This window comes from Panulirus ornatus, chromosome 27, assembly GCF_036320965.1.
Source record: "Panulirus ornatus isolate Po-2019 chromosome 27, ASM3632096v1, whole genome shotgun sequence".
NCBI classification, from domain to species: domain Eukaryota; kingdom Metazoa; phylum Arthropoda; class Malacostraca; order Decapoda; family Palinuridae; genus Panulirus; species Panulirus ornatus.
In genome coordinates, this window is record NC_092250.1 from 3025374 (window position 1) to 3053259 (window position 27886).

At 48.3% G+C, this 27886-nt stretch overlaps 2 protein-coding genes across 2 annotated transcripts in view; one reads left to right on the forward strand and one right to left on the reverse strand.

The window, feature by feature from the left end:
* The window catches only part of LOC139757540 (tyrosine-protein kinase BAZ1B-like), a 141541-nt gene that overhangs the window by 50387 nt on the left and 63268 nt on the right, over positions 1-27886 (forward strand). The window lies entirely within an intron of this gene.
* On the reverse strand, positions 3596-26471 carry LOC139757678 (uncharacterized). The gene is given in 25 exon segments (XM_071678443.1): positions 3596-4803; positions 5428-6911; positions 8815-8952; positions 9621-9763; positions 9766-9937; positions 10859-11008; positions 12562-12778; positions 13562-13700; positions 14807-15052; positions 15349-15478; positions 15961-16032; positions 16438-16500; positions 17432-17570; positions 18192-18265; positions 18267-18363; positions 18726-18812; positions 19336-19483; positions 19784-19910; positions 20733-20850; positions 21122-21201; positions 21631-21699; positions 22857-23079; positions 23650-23724; positions 25141-25722; positions 26146-26471. Coding segments are annotated over 25 exon segments (5826 nt in total). The 3' UTR covers positions 3596-4076.

Sequence of the window (27886 nt, forward strand, 5' to 3'; positions counted from 1 at the left end):
CGCGGTGGTGGAACACCCTCAGGAAGGTGTTGTGCCCAAGGGCAGGTTGTCTTGAGACCTTATATAGATCCCTAGTGGTGTTTCTGTGTTGACCTCTGGGGAGGAGGAGGATGGGGTTGTGTCGTCACAACACACCAGCCACTGAGGTGACTGGGCCCCACCAAGGAGCAGGTGTAGGGAGTGTGGGGCGACCGTAACCTCCCAGCTGGGGGTTGTGTAACACTCACGTGCCCACACACACCTGTTAGTGAGGCTGTGACACACACCTGCTCCTCACACACCTGTTGCTGGGGCTGTGTGATGCACACCTGCAAGATTTACCTGCAAGACTCACTTGAACTTTCACCCCTTCTATGGTACCAGTCTGGGCCACCAGGGGACTCTGGCGGCGCGGCGTAGGGGAGTGTACCGATCACACACACACACACACACACACACACCAGCCTGTACTGTGCTCAGTCTCATTGATCGTGACCATACTAAGTCCAACACCCACTGAACGCACTCTAATACCAGACCACCAACAGTAATAAGGCGAAAAAACCTCCTAAACAACCTTACGAGACATGCCAAACTACTGTACATCCCCGGGCCACACTTAATGACATCTTTACTGTACCTGTTAACATCTTCCCTACCATCCGTTTTCTCCAGAAGAACGAAACAAAAAATGTGAATCTGTTTTCTCTTTTCGGGAGGTTCTGACAGAGGACCAGCCATGGGGCAAGGCGCTCCCCCTGTGGAATGCAGTTCTACCGTGCAGGAGGTTGTCAGGAACCAACCCTACGTGTGTGTGTGTGTGTGTGTGTGTGTGTGTTGTCGGCAAATCGCTTGTTACCCTCGTTGGCGAACCATCAGGCATTGTAAGCGCAGTGTCCTCCACACGAATTCACTGCCCCACCAAACACACACACACACACACACACACACACACTTGTATCAGTAATGGTAATTCGAACTATATATAAACCGAATAGATAACCTAGGGTACTACAATGAGCTACATTCACACGTATCTAATTAGCCACAAGTATCACATCTTTACTCGAATGAGAGCAGATAGAAGCATGAAACTGCAAATCCTCTAAGAATACGATATATACATCTGAGATGGAAAATATACATGTTTCATGAAAATCAGAGGGAGGGTGAGTTTGCGTCCTGAGGGCGCGTTCCGATATGTCTGAGTTTCCTCGTCTGTCTGACTTCCTCTTGTACGGTCGTGGGCGAGAGTGTGGCCCCCCGGGCTCGTATTAATCCTCCGTACGACACTTTCATATACACGTTGCTAGCGCGCTTTACTGTGAGGTTTCTAGTAAGAGGAATTTTCCTCTTGTGTGGTGATCCGCTCGCCTGCTTGGCCCTCCAGCAACATAGATGTAATATTCGCCACACTCGTGTGTGTCTTAGCCAGACTCTCCCTCTATCAGAGGTTGTCTACCTCATTCTCAGTGTCTTGTCCTCATATTCCCTGTAACACAGCTTTCACCAGACGTCCTCCTCGCAATGTAAATATATCGTCGTGTGCAGTTCTTATATCGCGCGTCTTCCTCGCTGTATATACAGTCGTGTGCGATTTTTATCTGGGCGATATTACTTTGAATAAAGTCCCACTTGACGTAAGATTTCCTGCGCTGCTTTGATGTTTGTGTTTCCAAGTTACGTCACTCATTTTTACGAAAGTTTCCAAAACGTCTTATACTGTCAGGGTCCATATGTGTGTACCACACAGTGTTATCCACTATATCATGTCTTATAGTTTCTGTATCATTACAGAAGTATGCTGTAATGTCATCTCTTACAGTTTCTGTGCCATATACGTTACAGGGAGCACTACAGTGTCTTGTGAAATTGTAAACAAAAGTGTAAACTTCAGCTTCCTGTTATTATTAGGGTCAACACAACAACATGGGTGTCGCAAAGGTTGGAATGACCCTTTAAGCACGACGGAACAACCCTTGAACACGTTGTTACGATCTTTAGATATGACATTTGACCTGACCCTTTTACGGGTCACAGATACACACATGCATACATACTCACGTATATAGATTCATACATAGACAGAGCCAGACAGCAGGGCTTTCTCTCCCTCTAGGTCATCGACGGGGATGTAAGAGGTATATAGTGAGGCCTCATCTGGCTAGGTTAGGCCAGATTGGGCGCGCTTTTCTAGCCAGTGGCGATCATTCATAGCCAAAAATGGCGGGAAATGAGACCATGTTATTCGTTCTGAATGTATTTGTGAATTTTTCTCATCATTACCAAACATTGTCTCTTGTGTTGTCTGTTGTATTATTGTGGGATTACATGAAATTATGTCTGTTTGCTAATCCTTATATCTGTCTTTTGAATGTCTGTGTCATATTTTTGTACGTGTATGTGATTACCCATTCCCACTGTGGATGGGGGAGGTGGTGAAGGGAGATATACACTCGTAGTGCCCCATCTCTTGGACCTTTTGTGTGTGTGTGTGTGTGTGTGTGTGTGTGTGTGTGAGGTATACACCCACCTACATTACAGGTAAACTCGCTGTATTTCTTCATCAACATTACCGGTACACTGAACACTCCCCCCCTCCCCCATTCACCTTCCCTCGTCGGCTTTCCTCACACCTTGTATCTGGAGTGAAAGTCGACAGCCACTGGTAATTAGCTGCACGTGTTGTATCCGGGCGAGAAAGCGTCCATGGACGGCAGTGAGTGAGTGTGTGTGTGTGTGTGTGTGTGTGTGTGTGAGGTAATCAAAGTTCCCTCCAGTCACCTTGGAGAGCTACTGCTGACGTCGGGATATGATGGGGATGGAGAACAAAAGAGGCATTCCAGATAACGGCGAACTTGGCTTAAATTTCTCTGGCAAAGTCAGACATTAACCCAAGAGAAGACTTTGAGGACGAGGTCACGTGATATGGGTGATGACTGGCGTCAGATAACACCATTGCAAGGCAACACTGGATGTGTGAAGGTGTTGCACGATGGGAAAACATACGCCAAGGTGGTCATCCCAGATTTAATGGCTGTGGTGTTGACCTACGTCGAAATGAATGTTTACGTAAGCTAGAGGGGTTCTTCTGCGTACAGGACTGTATCTTGATGGTACAGAGAACACCTCGTCTGTAAATGATTCGTTGTTTACATATCAACACCTGTTGGGGGTGATCGTTGAGGTGGTGTTTGCGTGCCCACACCAGCCATGTCTTCGTTTGTGACTCGTCTGTATGATGCTGTGCTGAAGGCAGGTCTGGTCGGTTGTCGTCTGATGGGAATATATGAACAGGAACGTGTTATTCTGGCAGCCAAAGCTGAGATTTATCTCACCTCGCCTGCGCTTGAGTCTTTTAGGGAAAGGTTGTAGCCTTATATTTATTTGGGGAAAGGTTGTAGCCTTGTATTTATTGAGGGAAAAGGTTGTAGCCTTATATTCATTTAGTCTGTATTTGTACATCAAGGCTTTAACAAGGACAGATCAGGCCGTAAATTTAGTTTCATAAATTTCGGAGCTTTCCTTGTTAATGAGTGATTTCATTGTCGTCTGAATAACTTACGCAATCAGGATAAAGAAGGGAAGGGAAGGTGTTATGATCATTAGAGACAAATGTATATTTCTAAAGAACAATCAGAAATGGAAACAATAGAAACATGTCTCTAGCTATAATGTTGTCATTCTGGATCCATTAAGACACAAAAGTAAGAATATCTCCTAACTATGTAATCATACAGAGGAATGCACTGTGGTGAAGTCACACCTCAGCATCATCTCTGGACTATTGAAAGTAAGGCACCACAACACTGTTTCGAGTGTTCTCTACAACGTCACCGTAAAATCAGGTATCCTACAGGCATGTTTTGGTAACATAGAAAACAAAAGAACAAATATAGAAAAGTCTCACCCAACAAATAATGCAGTGAATTGATGAATTGAAGTAATACGTTGGCGTAAATTGTTTCCTTTTATGGCAGCCTAGTGAGTGAGAGACACGGACGGCAGATGTGGCTCGCCCATGTCAGAGAGAGAGAGAGAGAGAGAGAGAGAGAGAGAGAGAGAGAGAGAGAGAGAGAGAGACTTTTATAAGATACTCAGAAAATTAAGAACTCATCCTGGCTCGACTGGAGGGTTTGTGAGTTAGCTTGGCTGGACTGATCATGGCCAGGGACCCTGAGAGAGTAGTTCCTGGTGAGGGGGGTGCTTTCCTGGCTGCAGGAGGAGGAGGAGGACGTTATGCTGGACCAGCCCTGCTCCTGGGAGTCCAGCAGGTGGTGGGAATCCCCCGTAGTGAGACTGGCAACCGTCGACTCTGGGGTTATGGGGGGCCTCACCTCTCTCACATTGTCTTCGGCCTGATCCTGGGGAGTCTCTGGGGTGCTCTTCAGGATCCGGTGAATACCCCAGTTACGTGGCAGAACTACAGGGGTAATGGGGTTAATGTTAGCTCCGCTGGACCTAATGGTAAGGGTGATGGGGTCAGCCCTCGGTGTGTCGTGTCTGGTCTCCGGGGTGAACGATCCTGTCGTAGAGGATCGAGGAGCAGCCTGCGATGTAGAGGGTCGTGCACTTGTTGTAGTGGAGGGCCTTACGTCGTGGGCTGTCGGCCCCACCTCAAGGGAGTGGTGCCTCTCTTGTGGCAGTGTTTGCTGGGGGACCACTGAGGATGACGGTTTAAGGACCACTGAAGAATATGCAGTGAGGGGCAGGAGGGACGAGGGGGAGCTGGTGGGTCCCTGTTCAGGTCCAGGTGGACTGGAGTGGCTACGGCTTCCACTGACACCTGCCTCCCCACTTCCTCGTGCCCTGACGCTGCTGCCCCTGTGAAAATGACGTGGTCAGGAATACTACACCACACGTGAAATAAACATGACAAGTGGATTGCAGGAAGAAGTTTACCTACACATATAATGGTGAATCATATGATTGCTACCTCATATGTTAGATGTATGATAACTGGTTCTAGCCAAGGTAACGAGTCCTGAGCATCGCCCCAACTATGATTTTGCCGCCATAACAACCATGATTACTCCCAGACTGAGCCAGGGATAAAACACAACGTACGAACTCTTAGAAAAGCGATAGTGTTTGGATGTTATACGGACGACGACGCACACCACTGCCGGAAGAAGAGGACGAGTGTCACAGACGGCTGGCGACATATTGAGGAGAAAATTCCCACACGACACAGTTGTTTGAAAGAACCATTGGTATGGTCTTTTCAAAGGACCATTGTTATGGTATGGTCTGAGGGTTACACAGTGATTATGGTACACTGAAGATAACATATAGCACCATGACCTTTGTGAGGGACATAAGGCTAAAGTGGGGCGTCAGGTATGATAGCACTAACGAGACCTTCCAGCACCTTGCAAATGACACTGCAGAAGATATATTACTGGTGATGGTGAACTACAGAAGATATAGTGGTGATAGTGAACTGACCTTTCGCCCACTGTGGACGTCTGTGGATGTGCAGGGCAGAAGGTAGCTTCGGGCGTGGCTGTCCGCGTCGTTGGCTGTGGTGTGTTCAAAAGGGTGGCGTGTGCTGCTTTCTGTGGTGTAGCGGGAGGAGGCGGGGGTGTGTGGGATTCATTGTGGGGCGTGGGGCGAGGTGTGGTCTTGGGTGTGTTAGGCGTGGTGTGGGGTGTCGTGAGGGGCGTGGGCTGACGTGTGGTCTTGGGCGTGGGAGGCGTGTATTGAGCTCCCGTTTGGGGCGTGGGGCGAGGTGTGGTCTTAGGTATGGGAGGAGTGTACTGAGCTTCCATTTGGGGCGTGGGGCGAGGTGTGGTCTTGGGCGCGGGAGGCGTGGTGTACGGTATTCGCTGGGGTGATGGTGTCTGACGTGTAATCCCCAGCATGGCTGGTGTTGTAATCTGGGGCGTCTTGTCATGGAGTATAGCCAGGGTAGAACTCTGGGGTGTTGTAAGTTGGGGTGTAGACTGTACTCTACTTTTAGGTGTCGCCTGGGATGTATTCTGGGGGGAACACAAGGGTGTACTCTGGGGAATTACCAGGGGTGTATCATGGAGAGTGACCTGAGGTGTATCTTGGAAAGTGACCAGGGGTGTAACTTGGGGTGTAACCTGGGGAGTGACCTGAGGTGTATCCTGGGATGTGGTCCGGGGAGTGACTTGGGGTGTAGTCTGGGGAGTGACCTGGGGTGTAGTCTGGGGTGTGCTCTGGGGAGTGACCTGGGGTGTGCTCTGGGGAGTGACCTGGGGTGTGGTTTGGGGAGTGACCTGGGGTGTAGCTTGGGGTGTGGTCTGGGGAGTGAGCTGGGGGTTGACCTTGGGTGTAGCCTGGGGTGTGGTCTTGGGAGTGACCTGGGGTGTAGCCTGGGGAGTGACCTGGGGGTTGACCTGGGGTGTAGCCTGGGGTGTGGTTTGGGGAGTGACCTGGGGTGTGGTTTGGGGAGTGACCTGGGGTGTAGCCTGGGGAGTGACCTGGGGGTTGACCTGGGGTGTAGCCTGGGGAGTGACCTGGGGGTTGACCTGGGGTGTAGCCTGGGGTCCACTTCTTGGGGTAGGGTTCGGCGACGCCTCGGCACTCGAGTTTCCGGACATTATCACCTGGACACAGGTCTGAGGGAGAGGGGTCACAGCCTCCTCCTCCTCCAAGGAGGACCTCCCACTCTCCTCCTTCTCCCTCCTCCTCCTCTTCTTCCTGTTGCGTACTGGTGAACCTAAGGGGGTGCGGAAGCCCCCTGGGGCGAAGGAGGTGTCCGGCGCGGTGGACGGGGTGCGACAGGGCGTCCCTGGGACTCTGTCGAATCTCCGGATCTTTTCCAGGAGGAGATGGATGGGTTCCTGGGAGAGGTCGTGGGAGAGCAGGAGGGCCACCACTCCCTCACACCTCAGCCTCTCACTCTCGTCCTCAAGTAAGGACCACCTCGGGGGCAGGCAGCCGCTTCGTATACACTCGCACACCTGAAAAAACAAATGCTGTATGCCAGTATATTGTCTTATTATTTGAAATATATTTGGCTATACAAAACTTTGTGTTCAACTGTCGGATCTTTTTCTTATAGTCACCGACATGACGAGCAGAGCATGCCCCAGTCATGACCAACTCGAGTGGGAGAGAATAAGAATGAAGAAATTGATGTGGTCACAGTATGTACACTGTGTCATACTGGCTCTGTAGAGGTGTGAAGACATCACTGTTATGACTTTATTCATACTCGAATACCTAGAGTTCACTGTTTTTACCAGTGAGTCGTCGACACACAGAGGCCGCCTCTCAATTTACTGACTCTGTAGTTGTCGTAAAGGATGAAACATGGAACAAAACTTCGTCTTACAGACAGACTTCGTTTATTTCATCCAAACTTTCTATGACTTTCCGTCTGGGGACGCAACACTCACTCACATTTCGGGTTGCTGATATAACCACGTATCGGCCAACGACAAGTGGGGGGAAAAAAGGAAAAGTGTAGAAAACGTGGTGGGCGTGCAGGACCTCTTAACTGGGAGCTGGTAGTGATGGTGGCAACGCCAAGAGACAAGAAGGAAACCGAGACAACTTTCTAACAGGTCACACGCTGCTCGTGAGGCTGAAATGACCCTTATTGGTATGGCTTTAATGACCCTTATTGGTATGGCTTTAATGACCCTTATTGGTATGTGAATTATAAGACTGTGTGTCTGTACCTAACCCTTCGAGCACGACGGTACGACCCTTGAACACGACGGTACGACCCTTGAACACGACGGTACAGCCCTGGAATTTGTTAGTACGACCCTTGAATACGACGGTACCGTTCTGGAATTTGTTGGTACGACCCTTGGGCATGATGGTCTGGTCTTTGACTTCGTGGTCAGGTCAAGCCAAAACAGCATACCCAAGGGTCTTACCGTCGTGATTAACAAGGGGATTACGGACGTCTGGTATACAACAAGGTATGGGTCGAGGAGAGGAAGTTGGCTGGTATCAGTCAGGAATTGATGTAGTTACAGAAGAGTTACTGATCATACACAATACGGTAAATAAGCGTTAATGATCAAGGTACAACATTCGTTAATGTTGATGATCGTGAGGGTACATATTTATTGAAGAAAGTTTCCTCATAATCTTGTAATACATTACTTCTATTTTCTTTGAGAAGGCATTGGTCTTCCCATATTCATTGCTCAAGTATAAGAAGACTCTAAGGGAAGGCGTCAGCGATGTCACACACAGTGCGGTAGCTGACCACAACAAACCCCCGCCTTGCTGTGTTGGTCAGGTCAGATTTGGCGATAACGTTCAGCCTCGCGGGTTTAGGCATACGTCATGATTTGAGTGTCAACTTTCACCACCAGGTTTGAGATTGCCGACGTCATTCGTCGGCGAGTTAGGACGCTGTCACACACATACGTACGTACCAGGACAAATGGGTCGTTCACCGGCGTACCGCCTGTTTGTGAAGTCTGACTCACGAGTCACCATTATGTAGATCAAGGCAGTAGTTGATGGGCGTCTGTCTCTAATCGACTAGCCCTTCGTGGACAGCAGGTGCCAAGGTACATACCTTTTTAACAGCCTTGAGTTACTGTTTACTGAACGGTCGTTACTTGAGAAAAGCTGATTGGCGTCTGATATGGTCGTTGGTGCTGCCTTGAATATTATCTGCAGGAGGGGAACTACCTGACGAAGGTGGAAGGGGAGGAGGTAGTAGCCTCTATAACGTAATCTTACACTGTGTAGTGTTGACCTGGAGAAGGTCGGTATTGCCTTAATCATTTCCTGTAGGAGGAGGGGAGCTACGTGACGAAGGCAGAGACGTTGTGGTCTCTACCGTTCTGTGCTACCTGGGGGTGGGTTAGGGCCTCACGGGAGGCGAGGACTCACCTGGTTGGCCCTCTGCACGATGTGGCGCGGCACCCCTGCCAGCGAGGCGACGGCGGCGGCGTAGCTGCTGTGGGCGCGGCCCTCCGTCACCTGGTACAGCGGCACGACGGTCCCGTCCTCCTCCACAGCCTCTAACACCTGCGCCAACACGGACCCCATCCAACCAAGGGGCACACAACATAAACATCACTCAGCACCTTATGTCCTTCTCTATCTAGCTATCTATCTGTGTGATCTATCTCTCTGTGTATCTGTCTAACATCACCTTACATAAGTATCTATTAATTTGTCTATTACTGTCTTTTTAAATTAAGTCTCATGGTAATCATACATTAGCTTGTGGGAGAGTGAGTCATCATCTTCCTGTGGGGGCCGGTAAGTGATGCCTACCTCTCTCCCTTCACTCATGTTTACGGGACAAGACGCAGTGCCAGACTTAACATGTTCAACATGTAGAAACTGTTAGTTAGAACTGTATTCTAAAGTCGGATATGAACATATTATCCAGCTCCTTGAGCAAGACTATACGACCTTGAAGCACGACGGGATGGTACTTGAATACGATGTGCCAAGGTCTTCGACCAAAGGCCAACGTTTCCGAGGATCGAGGCGTCGTACTCAACACCTTTCCGTCGTGTTCAATACAACCATAAATCAGGGGAGATGTTATACGGGGGATGGGAGAGGTGTTGCTATAGGAATACCCAATGTATCTGGGGTTAAGGTAAGGTCTCTGGGGTCAGTGCAGGTTCTCTGGGGTCATGCCTATCGTCCCTAACAACACAGACTACCCCTCCAGGACTCACCAGACAACGCACTGCCTCCGGGTGCAGCAGATGGTCGTACACCTGCAGCAGATGCGTCGAGACAAACACGTGTGGGGGAGCGTCGTGTATGATAGGCTCCTCCTCTTCGACGTGTGCCCTGTTCCTTCCGCTGCAGTTGCTGTCGCCTTCCTCTCCTCTCTCCTGCTGCTTCCGGCTGGGCCGGGGATGGCCCGCTTGCTCCAGTAGTCCAGGCAGGCCGTCAGTAGGGCCGCTCCGTCGTTTTCGTAGGTGGAGTCACCGAACTCGTCAATGATAACGAGGGTGTTGTGCGTGGCCCGAGCCAGCGCCGCACACATCTGGCCCGAGGAGAAGAACGTGTTAGTAACACCTCCTGGGGTCTCCAGGGCTCCTATAGTGTATCAAGGTCCTGTACTATTTACTAAAATGCTATAAAAACAGAAACTATCGCATGTCTTTTGTTTGGTTGTCTATAGTTGGCATGTCTTTAATGCTTCAGTGATCGTTAGATAACCCAGTAAGTACGGCAGTCCTAGTTATGAGCACAGCGATACCGCCCTTCAGAACGACTCCGTGTGTAAAGGTTTAAATGGTAAGATCAGTTCTTCCTAAATTCTGGATGGCTGTTCACCCCTGGGAGATAGTATAGGGTCTCATGTCTCTCCAACATGATGGTTTATCTCTCTGCCTACAATCACATATATTCCAAGATTCCATGCTACCATTACTCTAAATATGATGGCATTGTTACCCAATCTTTTCTTCCTCAACTATTGTTTTATTGTTTGTAATTTTCCCCTTACGTAAACTTCTTGTGAAAACAATTATATATTATTTTTTTACATATTTCCCGCAGAAGCAGCTGTTAACCGTCTTACTATACATAAACCCAAACTAACACACACGTTACATGTATCGCCAGCGTTTGTTTACACCCGGGTCTCCCACACTGGCGGTGGAGATGGTCGTGGCGTAAGATGATGAAGCAGCGCAGCCACACAGTTAAAGTGAACGTCGACAGAGACACCTGTAGAAAGTCAGCCCCCGCACCTTGGCTGAGGCTTAGATGACAGTGCTGTAGCTTCGCGAAATCGTGGAATCAGCGCTTTTACCGGCGAGATCAAGTCGAGCAGCTGATGCCGGGCCAGGGAGTGACGTCACCAACATTACCACCTACCCTGGTGTGGTCGAGGGGTTGCCAACATTACCACCTACCCTGGTGAGGTCGAACGTGAGGGGTTGCCAACATTACCACCTACCCTGGTGAGGTCGAACATGAAGGTGGAGAGAGCGGAGGTGACGGGGGGCGTGTTCTGTGTGACGGCAATGATGGCGTCCAGGGGCCTCAGACGGGCACGAGAGGCCGGAACCCAGCACCCGACCTGCGCCAGCACCGCCAGGACCCCAACCTGTCGGCGCAAAACACCTCGATCACTGAGCCGTCAGGCAGGTCCTCGTACTCCCGCACCTCAAAACATTCATTACATGCCAGGGATCAGAGGTCAAACGCATGGAAAAGACGGGAAAGTAGGTTTGGGGGGGGGGGGGGGGGGTAAGGTAAGGTCTGGCTGAGAAAGCAGATGGAAGGACGTGCTTGAACACAGAGGGGGCCTGGAATGTGTTGACCTTAACGAAGGAAAAAGTTGAAAGTATTTGAGAAATCGTGTGCGTATGTTTCGTAGTGATCGTGTGGGGAAATGTTAGAGAGAGAGAGAGAACGTAAGGAGGTTGGTTGCTGCTGCTCCGGGTCAGGTCAATCAAAAGTGTTGGTTTCCAGGTGTGGAGACGTGTTCTGGACCGACACGTCCAGACCTCCCTGCACCTGGAAGGACAAGTTGTTGTGTCGGATCCAGGCGAGTGAGACACGTCCTTCAGGAAAGGGACTTGTAAACTGACGTGTGAGGACGTAAACTGACGTGTGAGGACGTAAACTGACGTGTGAGGACGCTGACGTGTGAGGACGTAAACTGACGTGTGAGGACGTAAACTGACGTGTGAGGACTAGAGAATAGTGGAATGCTGAGGAGACGCCGCTCTGTTGTCAGGGGAACATGAAGGTGGTAGGATCAGGTGAGAGGGCTGGGCCTCGAGGGGAGTGTGGGAACTGGAGGTCGAGAGTGAGCAGAGGAACGTAGTGAGGAGATGTGTATGTGTGTGTGTGTGTGTGTGTGTGTATGTGTGTGTGTGTATGTGTGTGTGTGTGTGTGTGTGTGTGTGTGTGTGTGTGTGTGTGTATGTGTGTGTGTGTGTGTGTGTTAGAGAGCAGGACAAGGTTAGTGAGATATTACATGACCGATAAACTTATATGACACATTTATCCTTTAGTCATACGCATGAAATGACTTATCTATTATATAGACGACAGATATCAGCCACATATGTACTGTTATATCACCAATAACAGTGATATATATATACACACACACACACACACACACACCATCTACGGACACCATAAACATAATTTCTGATATATGTGGGAGAGCAAGGTGTTGGTTAGGTCCGCCTGCACCGTACTACAGGCCAATACATCACACACCCACACACGTCACATTTTCTTCACTGCCTCACGCACTCTCTCCTGTTTATAAAAATCGCGTTGTCGAGTCATTTTTGCTTTTCACTGCGGCTCTCTCTCTCTCTCTCTCTCTCTCTCTCTCTCTCTCTCTCTCTCTCTCTCTCTCTCTCTCTCTCTCTGCACACCTGCCGTGCCTGGAAGATCTTTATATCATTAATTTTCTCTTTCTCTCTCCCTCAACCTGTCATATACCTCCCCTCCCCCCTCCCAATCTTCACTCTAGCACTAACAAGTCAGCAACAGGCGGCAACCTCCTCCCGACCTCTTGCGACACCCTGCTACACTTGGCAGGAGGAGTGTGTAGCGCCAGGGTCAACACAGCGTATGGGTCTCACGTTGATTATATTCATGTTTACATCTGACTGACGCACGCGACTTCCTCACCTGCTTGAGATAGACTGTCTTCCCGCTCGCGTTGGGTCCTGTGATGAGCGTGATGCAATGGCGCGGACGGCCGCTCCTGATGGGGTTGGCGACGAAGGTAGGGGTGCACAGCTCGTACAGCGGGTGGCGAGCCTCCACCACCTCCAATACTGGATCTTGTGACAGCTCAGGCCTCACCCAGCCACACTCCCGCGACACAACCGAAAACGCCAGCAAACTAGAAGGCCACGAGAAGGCGACGCTGAACCATCATCCCATACTTGTCTTCAAGTGACTTTATACTACACATATACAACCCTCTTCTGACTGGTTATGGGTCTACGATATCTACACACAACCTGACAACCCTCTTCTAACTGGTTATGGGTCTACGATATCTACACACAACCTGACAACCCTCTTCTAAGTGGTTATGGGTCTACGATATCTACACACAACCTGACAACCCAATTCTAACTGGTTATGGGTTACGATATCTATACACACAACATGCACGAGTTTATCAGACGTAGTTATAGTTACACAACATGCTATGTTCCAACCTGAGAAATGTTCAAAGGACATGTATTCCACAGAGCAGTTCTTGCTGGTAGACAGTAGGATGGTGACCTAAGAGGCTTAAAGATTGATTTTGGCAGAGTTCGGAAGTGGGGATGTGACAAGGTTTGTCCACCTTTAAGATTAATATCACAAAATGTAGTAAACTCGCGAGTCGGACGATTCGAACCTTGAGTACGACGGTACGACCTTTGAGGACGACGGTACGACCCTTGAGGACGACGGTACGACCTTTGAGGACGACGGTACGACCCTTGAGAACGACGTTACGACCCTTGAGAACGACGTTACGACCATCGAGCACACTGTTGCGACTCCTGAGCACGACCATGCCAAAAACCAGGTCATATATATATATATATATATATATATATATATGTGTGTGTGTGTGTGTATACTGTAAACCAGACTGCAGTATACTGCAGACTGTAGAGGTACGGACCAATCTAGCATAAGAATGTGGTGGATGAGGGCGAGGAAGACGTGGGTCTGCTGCAGGAGAGTCTCCGCCAGCCTCATCATGATCCGCGTCTCGTGGTTGGCGATCTCCACCTGTATGTCTCCCAGCTCGCGATCCAACTCTGCCCAGGAGAGGTCAACACGGGGGTCAGGAGGAGGTCAAAGCGAGGTCAGTGCCAGGGAGGGTCACTATGGGGCCAGAAGGAGATCCAAGCGAGATTTGTGCAAGTGACAATGGATGTGGGGATTAAGGTGGAGGTGGAGTGCCGCAAGGATGTGCCCTACCACCACGGATGTTTACTATATATAGTTGGAGGAAGGAAGTGGTGAGAGAGATCTAACTACCTGTTGGTGGTGTTAGTGAAGTGGTAACGAATGTTGAAAGATTATTATATTCAGTGTAGGCAGTGATACAGATGGTGCCAGCAAATGGTAAAGAAATCTGGAGCGTAGTAAAGAAAAGAAAACGAGTTTTTTAATGCATGTAAGAAGAAAGTGGTCATCTTTAAGAAGAGTGGAGTCATTGAGTACAATGTGTTTGTATCCATGGGCGGGGGAATAGAGAAGTCGCAAGAATTTCTATAAAAATCATATATTCCAATAATACTATTACCCAAGATGCATGAATGGAAGACGATATATAGGAGGAAGAACTTGGAATAGAATATGAAAAGAAAAAAGAATATATATGTTCTCTTTGTCCGGTGTCATGAAGGGCGGAGGAGTTAAACATTCAGGCTAGTGGAGTGCAAGTGGCAAGTAAAGACGGACTTCCCCACCCGTGGTCACCATGCTGTGACGGAAGTGAGTTACCAAATGTTAGAACACTGAGAACCTTTGGTGGTGCGGACGTGAAGGACATAAGTGAATGTGTGTGAGGCGGTGGAGTGTCTGGTAGTGTATATATACACTGGAGGACAGAAGAGGATGGTTAGAGACGAGAAGACGACGCCCTTTTTAATAAGACTAGTGTTTTCCTGAAGGAATATGAGGGAATGGGCGAAGACGGTGATGGACAGAGAAGACCCTGCCATGATTGTGATGTGCAGAGTAGATTCTGTACGAGTTAACCCACTTTGTGGCGAGAGATGAAAATACTGGGACAAAACATGGACATTTTTGGAGATGATACCAGTACACAATCATGACCGAGTAAACACGTGATAAACAGAGATAAGATATGTGACGATACACATGATATACGGGGGGCGGGCTACTTTCAACCAACCTAGACAAGTCTGGCTCTTGTACAGGACCATGTCGGCCGTCTTGAACATGAACTCCAGGCCTGGGAGTTGGTAGTCCTGGCTACTGAGCGTCAGGTCGAAGGTCGGCGTCGGAGGGAAGGCCAGGAGGTAACCCACGTGAGGAAGGTAGATGATGCAGCAGGATTCTACCTCCTCAGGTAGATGCGTCAACTCTACCTCGGCAACCTGTCGCATCACTTCCCCTAGGCCGTTGAACCTCCTCTTCTCTGCCGGAGGAAACCTCGTCATTAGCCAGTAAACGATCGTGCACGCCTGTTGTTAACTCTAATGGCCATCAACAGGTGGAGGTCATTAAGCAGGAAGCCCCATCGTGCGTGAAAACGCAGGAGAAAAAAAAATATTGAACATTGGAAACTGACTGTGTGGTGGAGGGGGAACCCATAAGAGAGAGAGAGAGAGAGAGAGAGAGAGAGAGAGAGAGAGAGAGAGAGAGAGAGAGAGAGAGAGAGAGAGGACCGTGTACAAGGCGAATATATTAAGGTCTTTGCTTGTATGGACTTACTGTCATCGAGTTCGATGTCCACGCCAGGCTTCACCACGAACCTGGCCTCCCGCTCTGACTGCTGCACGTCCATGATTCGCTGGATGAGGAAGGTGGCGCGGTACAGCCCCTCCGTCACCCCCGCGCCCGCCTGTGGGGCCCAGGAGACAGATGGTGGGAATGAGAACAGTCAGGTGAATCAGGATGATGTGGTGACCAGGTGTGATATATATATGTACACTGTATACACTTTCATTATATTAAGCCAAGATGACGGAGCTTCTGCAGCTACGGTTGCGCTACAATCATCAGCAGGGAAATGGTGGACCCCTTTCGATGGACTTGTACTTGTTTTCGTCCACTGACGATGATGCAACCTCGCCGAGAAGATGGCTCTCCATCTGCGTGTGATTACTGTTTGTGTGTCACAAGAGAGAGAGAGAGAGAGAGAGAGAGAGAGAGAGAGAGAGAGAGAGAGAGAGAGAGAGAGAGAGAGAGAGAATTTACACCCGTGTTGCCCCGTCTCTCAACCTTGTATATGTACACACGCATACACATGCAGAGGTAGGACCCTGGTAGTGACACGAGTGTGACCCACAGCATAACGTGCCCACCTCCCTCCCTTTTTCTCACCTGCCTGAAGATCTGTATCTGCTGGTCCTGAGCCTGGCACAGTTCACTCACCAGGATGGTGTTGAAGAATGACTGCAAATACAATACAATACTGATCAACGGTAATACGTAGAGATACGTCACATACGTACATGGGCAGTGATACGAAGAAAATGCAATGAGGTACTTAGGTTACCATTAGTACGTAGAAATACGGTACGTAGATGCATAAGGACTATAAGCATACGTTTGAGACTAATGAAAGTAATAGCTGATACTGTAAGAGAATAGATAGATAGATTATTATTATTATTATTATATGGTCTCAGATAAGTGTATGACTGCAATTTCGTATTAATGTTGTTGATGTGAAGAAAACTTGATCCGAGTGACGGTTCACAAGTGCTTGGAAAGATATTCTGTGTTATGAATATTTCTTATTATACTTTGAATACTGGTGGAAGTGTTGTAGTCTGGACAGTTATGTGTTGTACTGACCTTGTACAGGATTTTCCAGTCACGGACACTCAGCTGACCTCGCTGGAGTCTGCCGATCGTGTGCTGCGGTACAAGGCACAAGGTTACAATTACAGACTGGTACAAGGCACAAGGTTACAATTACAGAGTGGTACAAGGCCCAAGGTTACAATTACAAACTGGTACAAGGCCCAAGGTTACAATTACAGAGTGGTACAAGGCAACGGTACAATGGCCACAACCAAACCGATGGTCATAAATCGTTCAGCATGACGGTACGATCTTGACCACAACGGTACGATCCTTAAGCAAGAGGGTACGACCCCTGCGTGCGATTGCCTGGTCAAAGGTCAAGGCATATGATACCCAAGGATCGTACCATCGTGTTCAGAGGTTGTATCATAGCGCTAGTGGGCCGTATTGTCGTTCTGAAGGAGTTAGAGAAAATATATAGAATATTTGATACGAAGGGATCTTATGGGTCGTCCAACCTGAAAAAATATCACAAAATTATTTTTTCTCTTAAATGTAATCAGTTTGAGATTCACCGAATAATAAAAGTAATTAACAGCTTAAATACAATCATTTTACCAATCATTCTATCCCTGTAAACAGGATCATTCACAAACACCCTCCAGATCTATTTTGAAAAAACCCAGTATCTTCTTCCAGAAGGATATGATGCCACGGTGGTCATCCCCTGGGAGGGTAAGTCAACCCCCAGTAGTCCTCCCCAGAGGGGTACATAAGACCCCAGTATTCCTTCCCCAGAAGGGTAGGTAAACCCCCAGTGGGGTAGATGAGGCCCTCAGTATTCCTTCCCCAGAAGGGTGGGTACACCCCCAGGTACCAGTGATTCCCTCCAGGATCAACAACAGACACTGTCCTCTTCCTGTCGAAGAGCAAATCCCTTGAGGCGTGTCACCCTCATGTCCCACCAGAGACCTCCTCCACCATCTCGTCCTCCTGACGAAGGCTGAGGCCTGGACGGGGAGTAAGCCAAGTCCTACGTTACCGGGACGTTGGTGATGTGCTTCAGGCATGACTGAAGCTGTCGCAAGGTGTCCAGGTTGGCTGGGTTGACGCCCCATCCCACGGCGTCGTACCGAGCTTCCAAGACCTCCCGGTCTACAACAGGTCGCAGCAACACCCGCCTGACGAAGACGTGAAGCGTTGGTTAGTGATTCCTGATGCTTGCAGCAAACACCGAGTAAAGTAATGATAATAGATGATGCTCCAACGAAGACAAGGTCTGGATACTTGAGACATGGAGTCCTCAACAAAAAGGGGGTGAATGAGGGGGTGTTTGAGGTGTGAGTAACTATTATATGATGATGGGGAAAAAACACATGTGTTAGAGCAATGATGATGTGTTTTTGTTGAGAGTATCTTGATGCACAGACTAGATAGAGGTTTGCTGGGCTTTTATGTAAACATGGTGAGGATGGTGTTGGAGGTGTACCACTGTACGGAAAGCATTGTTGGTCTACTTATATAAGTCGTGTCAACAACCACAGTTGTACGAATCATTATGGTCGTGTCACGTACCGTACGTTAGTGACGTACCAACAACGTTCGATGCAGAAGATTTCGTAACATAAGAGGTAAGGTGTTGGGGGGTTGCTGAGAGGTGGAGGGGCACTCGTGTTGGGGTTGTACTGCGTTATAACTCAAGAGAGTGAGGTTCCAAGCGGCGTAGGGAAGGGGCTACGTAGATATGTGAGGACATAGTCGCTCTTGGTGGGGTTGTGGGCAGCCACGGGACACAGCCTTACCTGAGGGTATGGGCGGCCATGGGGCAGGAGGTACGGCTAAGGAGAGCGTAGATGCTAAGGCCCTCCTTGCTGGCCTGAGATCTTGCCGCTCTTGAAGGCGGCTGGATGCTGGTCTTCGGAGAAGAGCTGGAGGGCAGTGGCTGTGGCATCGTCCAGCTGCGCCAGGTCCTCCCTGGGAAGACGAAGAGGGTTGGCCCATCTGGCTATCACACACACACACACACACACACACACACACACACACACACACACACACACACACACACACGCGCGCGCACGAAGACGTACGTGAACATATAAAACATGATGTAGTAGTTTGGTTATAAAAGTGGAAGAGCATCACTGGAGGTGAGAAAGCTAAGCTACGATAAGAATTAACTTCCCCACAGGTCATGATAGTGTTGGGAGATATATCTCTCATATTTCTCAACATGAGAAGACCTAGAAGGTGCTGTGGGGAACACAAGACCCTCGTGAGACACTGAGTGATGGTGACGTCGTACTTGATGTGTTACAGAGACGAGAAGGACTTACATGATGTACACGTGTATGCCTAGGATGGGCGTGCCTTCCAGCAGTAATGTGGAGGGCAAGAGTTCCAGGCCGTGCTTGTCCAGGAACCTACACCACATGGAAGCGGGCGAAGGACATGTTAGCCACAGGTAAACATCTATTATTTTGAAGGTTATATGACGAATCCTATGTTAGGTACACTAATTATGATATCCATGATTATTGGCAACATATAACGTATTATTTACATAAATTGATTACCATTTGTACAAAAAAAGAAACTTGTCACTTATCAGTTATCTACAAATTATTATAATACAGAAATTGTAAGGATAAAAACATTGTTGTATATCTTCGTCTCTGAGCACCCAGGTCATCACCACATACTGACGTGTGACCACAGAAATCCTACTGACAGTGAATTCATGGCGTCATGTAGACCTCTGACCTGAGACCTGTTCCTGACACCCAGATTATAACCAGAAACACAACACACCAACAACACCTGACACTCGGACCATAACCAAACCTGACGTAAGAAGGAATATATGTACCATGACCTCATGACTCGACCCTGGCAATAAACACTGCTCATGGCCCTATTTACAACGTTTTTCGCTCATGACATCACCTGAGGAGTGCTCCGAGCGCCCGGGTCATGGACACGAGGTCAGTGTTGACCTTGCCCCTGACGAAGAGCTCCCTCTCAGTCTCGGTGACGCCCTTTGGCTCCCCAGGCAGCGCCAGGGACAACACCCGACGCACACACAGCTCGTACTCTGAGGACACCAACACGCTGGTCTTAATATAGTTCATGATTAACACTGTTGTTATAATATCAACATCATGGAATTACGAGCGCCTCACGCAGTGTACTGTTACTACTGAGAAGTGATAGTGTGACATGACAGTACAGGAAGATCCTGAATGATTAATCCATATTTCTATATCACACTCTGAAAAGCATGTGGGAGTATAACCAAGCAGAATGTGTTGCCTGTTGTGAGCGTGGAAAGCGAGGTCTTGGAACCATGGGTTACGGAGTACAGTTCAGAACAGGAGCATCTGAAGAAACTCACTGAAGTCGCTCATGGGCAGGACTCTGATGACGCAGGAGGCTGCTGACGACAGTGCCGAGGGCGAGGTAGGAGTGGTGCCTGAAGCAGGGGTGCGTGGGTCTCTGCCTCCCCCGCCTCCTCCTCCGTCCTGTCGTAAAAACAGAGGCTGTTTACTGCACCTTGCCTAACTGCGCTGGAACACAGAAGACACACTGACACGATGGGACCTTACTAACGAGCGATTGACAGGGTTGGACTTCATCAACCAGGAGCTGACGGGATGGGACCTCGTCAAAGAGAAGTTAATATAGAACTTTAAACTATTGATGTGCTGGGACGCAGTCACAAGGTGTTGACACAATGGGGCTTAGATAGCAGACGTGATGGTCTTCATTACAAGCGACAGGTGCTACCCGAAGCCTGTGGTCTTCGTCAGAGCGGAAGTTAGACTCGTTCTTGCTAACAAGGACCGTCATGATGCGTTGCTTCCATACCTGAACTTGAACAAATGAGTGATGGGACAATAAACTGTTCTAAAACTGGTCCGTACTGAAGGAGGAAGCTTCTCAGATCAGTTGCTTCCAGAAGGACAAGATATCAAACTGTTCCTCGTGAAAGGGAGGACAAGATCTTGTCAGACTGGTACTTACCATAGTCCTTTATCATGACCATATCACCGCGTGGCTCAGGACCTTGCTCGACATACTTACCAGAGATACTGACGAGAACATCTCCATCTGGGTACCTGACGGAGGAAACCCTCATAGAACAACCTGACGGTGGAAGCCTTATTGTCATCAACTGCTGCAGGAGACGACCACTGGGACTGGTGTGAGCCCCAGCTGTGGATACGTAGCAGTGTGGTGATGACGCCGAGGATGAGCGTGACAGTGGGGAAGGTGGGCTATACCTGAGGGTGGGTAGGGCACCATGCGTGGATGTTGACACCTGGGGTGGTCAGGGCACCTACCTGACCGTTGGCGGAGGTGGGCGTGGAGCCCCGACAAAGCGGGGTGGGCGGGAGACCACATAGCTCCCGCAGTGTAGAAAACAACCGTTCGTCCTGCCTGCCGCCGATCAGCACCCACCTGCATGACAAATGTATATATAAATTGTCCATCATCTACCCAGGATAGAGCAACCTCATCCACTCCAGCTGGTCTACGTCTCCTCTTCTAGCCCCACCCGCCATTCTTCCACCGCAGCCTCACCCAGCTAAGAACAGCCTCCCTCCCCATTCAACTCTCTACCTCCTCTTCAAATCCTGTCCAATCCCTCTCCCATCCCAGCCTCGTATACCCCCCACACTCCCAGCCTGGCTATTCAAACCCTTCCATTCAGCAGCTGTCGTCAGCTCACCTGGGTCGCTGTTCTCGGAACAAGGTCCTGAGCACCCAGAAATCCGGGGCAGCCTCCACCTTGTCCTCCACCACGTACACCTGCCGGAGGCCAGAGAGATCTACATAAGGGCGGGTTCCTGTCACCCTTCTGTTTCCTTCGCCCTCATAATATGCCTCGGAATAAGGCATCTATTTTGTTGGTAATTTGATATATCAGTGATAAGTTCTTTCATACACTAAACTTAATGACTTGTCTTGTCTGTGTCAGTAGACACTGGTCTAATCCGTCTCTTGAACAAGCTTTGATCAAATGACTGTTTACCCTTGAAACACGACGTTATGATACTTGAGTATGATGGTGACCTTTGACCTGACCCGGAAGGATCAGATATGATTTTCAGGCCTTTATTAGGGTCGTACCGTCGTGCTTAAAGGTTTAAACTAGACATTACTCACAACATGATGAGAGGGACTGTGAGAGAACACTTAGGAAACACTGTCAACTCTGATGTGAGTCATGTTACATACCTGGGAGGAGGCGAAGTGGTAGAAGGCTGCTCCCAGCTTCCCCTGAGACCAGGACACACTCATCACAACCTGTTGATAAACACATCAAGTCAACCACTCGCCTATCTTCTTATATATATATATATATATATATATATATATATATATATATATATATATATATATATATATATATATATATATATACTGAGGAATAATACAGTTTCTGTTGAATATTCTCGTAACGTAAACATTGAAGTAAACGTAAATATTCGCTGGATTGTGTACGCTGACTGGACATGAAACACGTTCGTATTTCGGCCTAGCGAGCGAGCGAACACTATACATCGTACATATGGCAAGTGGATGGCCGACAACGACGGCGTGGCCTGGTGGCAGACATTACGTGTGCGACCTTAGCAGCATCTGAGGTTAGGACGGGTTACGTAAGGAGGGCGAAACACCAAGCTAGCCTCCCTCGCCACACCACACCGCCATATCCTCCCCAGCTGCTGCGTTACTCCGCCAGTTTACAGCTCCCTCACGCTACGTTCCCGGAACATTGACGTAGTGGGGGAAAGGCTGTCTTTATTATGATCGTTTGAGCAAGATTGTATGAACCTCAGGAATCAAGGGAAAAAAATGCATTGTACTGAAGGGTCGTACTACCGTCGTGCTCAAGGGTCGTACCATCGTGCTTAAGGGTCGTACCATCGTGTTTAAGGGTCGTACCGTCGTGTTTAAGGGTCGTATCGTCGGGCTCAAGGGTCGTACCACCGTCGTGCTTAAGAGTTTACTAATGCTTGTTATGAAGAGTAAGACTTAACTGGAGGAGGTTCATCCCTTACATGGTTTCAGTACACTGTGGTGGTCCCTTACTGAACATGTTTGGGAAGCAAAAGACAGGATTAGAATGGATGACCATAACACCACTTGTCTTGTGTGTGAAGACTTAAGTGAACTTATGTTGTTTCCTCTCCTCGACTGAGTCAAATTCCGTACATGCCATAATGAACGTAGTTACGAGATTGTGAATGCTATGATCATGTATGAAAACTGTTTGCTATAAATAGGCTTCTTATCCAGCCTGTGCGAGTGGGGTTGGGATACGTCATTAAGGCATTTGATCCAGCCTACTGTAATGAGAATGGAGATAATGATAGATAGATAGATTGATGGTTAGAGAGATAGATAGGTCCTGGTGACGAGGCATCACTACAGGACCAACTGCAGCGATAGGGACTGACCTGGGATGTGTCCTCGTCTTCTGAAGGCTCCTGCACTCCCAGGTCATCCTGGGTCGAGTCCTGGGATAGGGGAGCAGGGGAGGCCTGGGGCAGGGGCGTGGAGGAGGAGGCAGAGATGGTGTTCCGGGCGGCGGCGAGGGCGGCGGGGTCCTCGTGCCTGAGGGAGGAGGTGGTGGTGGTGGTGGCTGCTGACCGCCTCTTCCTACTGCTGCTGCTACTGCTGCTGTCAAGTGAAGGTTATGTACCTAGATACAAGCAGGGATAGCCACACCGCCCTACCAGTGTACATCTCTCTACCCATAACGTACAAACCGGTCATCATGTAAGTAACGCACACACACACACACACACACACACACACACACACACACACACACACACACACATCAGCATGAACAGTGAGGTATGGTCAACCTGCAGGTAGTTAGAGGACTACCGACAACCAAAAGAGGTCGACGATTTTCCAAGACGCGAGGTCGAGAGGTGGACAGTAAGATAGCCTAACAAAGGGGAGAAAGCCTCGCCCCTGCTCGCCATACGGAGGTCGTGTCTTGCTCCTGTGTTGAACAGGTACAACCAATAATATCATCACCATGGTCAACGGGTCCTGTGCCGGTCAATAAGAACTCATGACGGCCATGTCTACACGGAGCTGGATGTCGGCCACACGTCAGTAAGCCTGTGTATATCCCCTGAGTCACGGGGGTTGGAACGTCTGACTCACGGGGGCTGGAATGTCTGACTCACGGGGGCTGGAAATTCTGACTCAGGGGGGCTGGAACTTCTGACTCACAGAGGTTGGAACGTCTGACTCACGGGGGGCTGGAACTTCTGACTCACGGGGGCTGGAACTTCTGACTCACGGGGGCTGGAATGCCTGACTCACGGAGTGGAACACTTGATTCACGAAGCGCCGGTGCTTTAGTCCGTTTAGATTTTTTTCTTTTCCCAATAAGACAAGATGTCCACGGTACATGACGTCCTGGGATATGCCAGGCTCGCTTGTTTACTTCTACCCCACTTCCTGTGCAAGACAGGTCAACAGAGAGACGACGGGAAGGGTCGGTCAACTTGAGGGAAATGAGTGTGGGTGGAGAGGGGGTGAGCTATCGATTTACCCCCAGTGAGCTATACGTAATGTTATCATCGTATGACGTCCTGATACTGGGTGTGAGCCTTGCTATTACCATTAGTACGTTCGTATTTCAGTCAAAAAAGACAATATATATATTTTTTTGAACGGAGGGGCCCAGTCACATACAAAAGTCCACAGCAAGGCCGGACCTTGGTTAATGAAAGGGAGGAAAAACAAACATGGGAAAGTACTTATGAATTCTGGGAGAAATGAAAAACCTGTTTTTCACAAGGTGCGAGGTCACAGTTATTGGGAAAGACTTGAGAGGGGTAGAGAGTTCCAAAGCTTAGAGGCGTAGGGGAAGAAACAGTTATCAAAACCTGATTCCACAAACTGTAGCGTAGCTGTTTCATTTTAATAAGAAATCGATGAAAGACTTACTACGGTGTTCGTGGCTCTGCTGTCGCCCTCCAAGAAGATAGTCCGTGTATACTGTTTAGCTAAACAAGATTTTGTTTACTTAAATAGTTTGTCTTTACACAGACTTATGTAACTGGGAACCAACTGGGCTCTTCGTCGAAGAGTGAAAGGAGAACATTTTCAGAGATTTTGCTGCAACAATCTCTGTTGACTTGCCTAAAGTGTGGCAGAGTTCCCTTCCCTACTGAGTGAGAGGTACGAGTTAAGTTTACCTTCCCTACTGAGTGAGAGGTACGAGTTAAGTTTACCTTCCCTACTGAGTGAGAGGTACAAGTTAAGTTTACCTTCCCTACTGAGTGAGAGGTACGAGTTAAGTTTACCTTCCCTACTGAGTGAGAGGTACGAGTTAAGTTTACCTTCTCTACTGAGTGAGAGGTACGAGTTAAGTTTACCTTCTCTACTGAGTGAGAGGTACGAGTTAAGTTTACCTTCTCTACTGAGTGAGAGGTACGAGGTAAGTTTACCTTCTCTACTGAGTGAGAGGTACGAGGTAAGTTTACCTTCTCTACTGAGTGAGAGGTACGAGGTAAGTTTACCTTCTCTACTGAGTGAGAGGTACGAGGTAAGTTTACCTTCTCTACTGAGTGAGAGGTACGAGTTAAGTTTACTCCGAGACATTCAGAGGACCAGTGAACCTTGAACACAAATAGGGGCAACACAGTGCTAACCCCGCCTGCTTCATAAGTCGCAGTTCTGTACTATAAGAAATATAATATTCATTGTGAATACCTGGAAGAACCTGAGGAGGGCGATCCATGAAGGGAAGTCGATGGTAAGACAGTAGTATTCTCTGTGATGTGTAGAGGAGTACGCGAGGGATACTGACCACTCTTGCCAGTACACATAAGGCCTCTTCTCCTCTGATCCGGTGTGATCAATGGGATTTTTGGAGTACTATCATAGCTGTTCCTCGAAGAGTCCAGTGCTCCTCGCGAGCTGGAGGACGACGTGGTGAACAGGTTGAAATGCTGGGTCTTCGAAGTCTGAATCGGTGGGGTGGAGGCTGAACTCTCGCTCAAGGTAGAACTCCTCTGGAACCCCAGGGACTCATTCAAGGCAGAACTCCGCTGGAATCCCAGGGACTCATTCAAGGCAGAACTCCGCTGGAACCCCAGGGACTCATTCAAGGCAGAACTCCGCTGGGACCCAAGGGTCTCATTCAAAGTCGAGCTCTGCTGGAACCCCAAGGAATCGTTGGAGGTCGACCTCCGTTGAAAACCCAGGGACTCGTTGGAGGTCGACCTCCTTTGGAAACCCAGGGACTCATTCGAGGTCGACCTCTGTTGAAAAACCTGGAACTCCCGGCTTGAGCTAAGGGCGAGACGTATGTTAGAGAGCATCAACACTAGAAAAAAATTACTAAATCTTCACCAAAATTTATATCCCCAAGTTCTGCAAGCACCGTATATGTACAACTTAGTATATACCTAGAGGAATATACTCAGACTAAGAAATCTTATCTTTGTATATTTCTTTTAGGGAAAAATGAGTGATATAGTGAGGGATGTAGCGCGATACAGAGATGGACACGTTCTCTGGTATCTCTTCCTCTCTGTAATAAAGGCGGGTAGTTACAGAAGATAAAGAAAAGAAATTGATGAAAGAGAAGACAATAATGCTAAACAGGTAGACAAGAAACTTCTAAGATTAATGACAGATGCAAACAGTTACGTTTAGGCGTCTGTGTAAACAAATCCAGTGACTTTTAAACGTAGGTAATTGTACAGTAATTACCTGTCGCTGCGGGTGGCCCACTGTGCCGAAGAGATAGCGGACGGAGGCACACTGCTCAGTGCCAGGGGCACACGACCACCACCCACGCTGGAACTGGAGCCCCTAGAGGTGGAGGAACCCACAGTCAACCTTGAGCTCATCTCGAGGCTGGGTACACCCTTCAGCAAGCTCGAGGTCGAGTCGGACCTGGAGGAGGAACTCCTTTGTTTCTGAGCGTTCCGCGGAGTGACGTGGTTGGGCGTGGTGAAGGCATGGGTGCCATGGGCGTGGGCTGCCGGTGTCTGGAGGGCAGTATCATCATGGGTTGGCACCGACGGAGCTTCCATCATACGCTGTCATACACCAAGACTTAAGAGGTGGAAGAAAAGCATCGACTTAAAAATCTCTGCCCATTAATTTAACACCGCATACATGCAAATCCCCCTCATTCCAGCAATCGCAACTCAGTCTTAAACTAAACTCCACTAGACATACACCCATATGAAAACTACACTCCCCAGACATATACGAGTTACAGTCTCTCGTCTGCGTCCAGGACACTACCCATTTCCCCAACGTTACAAACATTGATTCATCATATTACAAGACTTCATGCTCGAGATGAAACTTCCAGACCAAAGACATTGCATACCTACTCCTTAATTACCCTGCACATACCTCACACTGACAAAAACCTTCACTGCATTTCTTGCCATCTGGCCGGCCCTACCCAATGGATTTCTGGCTTCCTGGCGCTGCAGAAGCCCTTACGAGTGGACCTGCCTGAGGTAGGAAGGTAAAGTAATATGCATTTATACGCCTGGGAGTGGTTACACTGAGAATGAAGAGTTAACTTTGGCGAGGCTGTGTCGTTGGGAGTACAATCTCGTCAAAGAACTTCTCCCTCCAAAGGGGTCTGTTATTTCCTTGCTACTGGAAGTGTTGTTCGGCAATATATAAGAGGAAAATGAAAGAACATCTTCCAAAGCTTTCGTGTCTTTCAATAACTTTTTCGGCGGTCATGTTAAAATGGATGAAAGCATGGTAATGATTTCCTTCATTTTTTCTGTGAACTACGACGAATTTTTCTGCACGAGATTGTTGTGGATCAAATATATCTTTCTCTCGTATATATGATCGCATACCCTGCGTGGTCGAGGAAGCATTGAATTTCAAGCTTTATTAAACAGAATTTTGATCAGGACACATGCTTCTGTATTACTCCTGTCTTAAATAGTTGTTCCAGTTACATTAAGGAACGGTAACCCGCTGATATTTGTTCAGCGTACAGCTTATCTGTACTTAATTGTGATGAATGGAGTGTTCATCTTAGGTGCTTTTAAAATGATCAGCAGTGATGTTAATACTTCATCTCTCACAACATAAAAGTTTAATTGTGACTATATATCATCGTTCGTCGGAAAAAAAATATAACTATGCCTTTGTAGCTTGAAATTAAAGACCTTATAGAATGATAAATCATCCTGAATTAAGTCTTAGAAGATCAACCTATCCAAAACCCATTTTAAGAGTATCAAGCAGTACACCCTTCCTCCAGTATGATCTCTGTCATGTAATGTTTTGCGACAAAATGTATGGAACATGAAATTTGGCATCTGAATCATAACCACGTGTAATATCAGTGAAGACTAAATGTTAATTTTCGCTTTTCGCTTGAGTTTCAGGTTATTCGATCACAAATAATAGATTCACTTTATTATGAAACATGAGCTCATATTAAATCTTTCTATACATGAGAGAT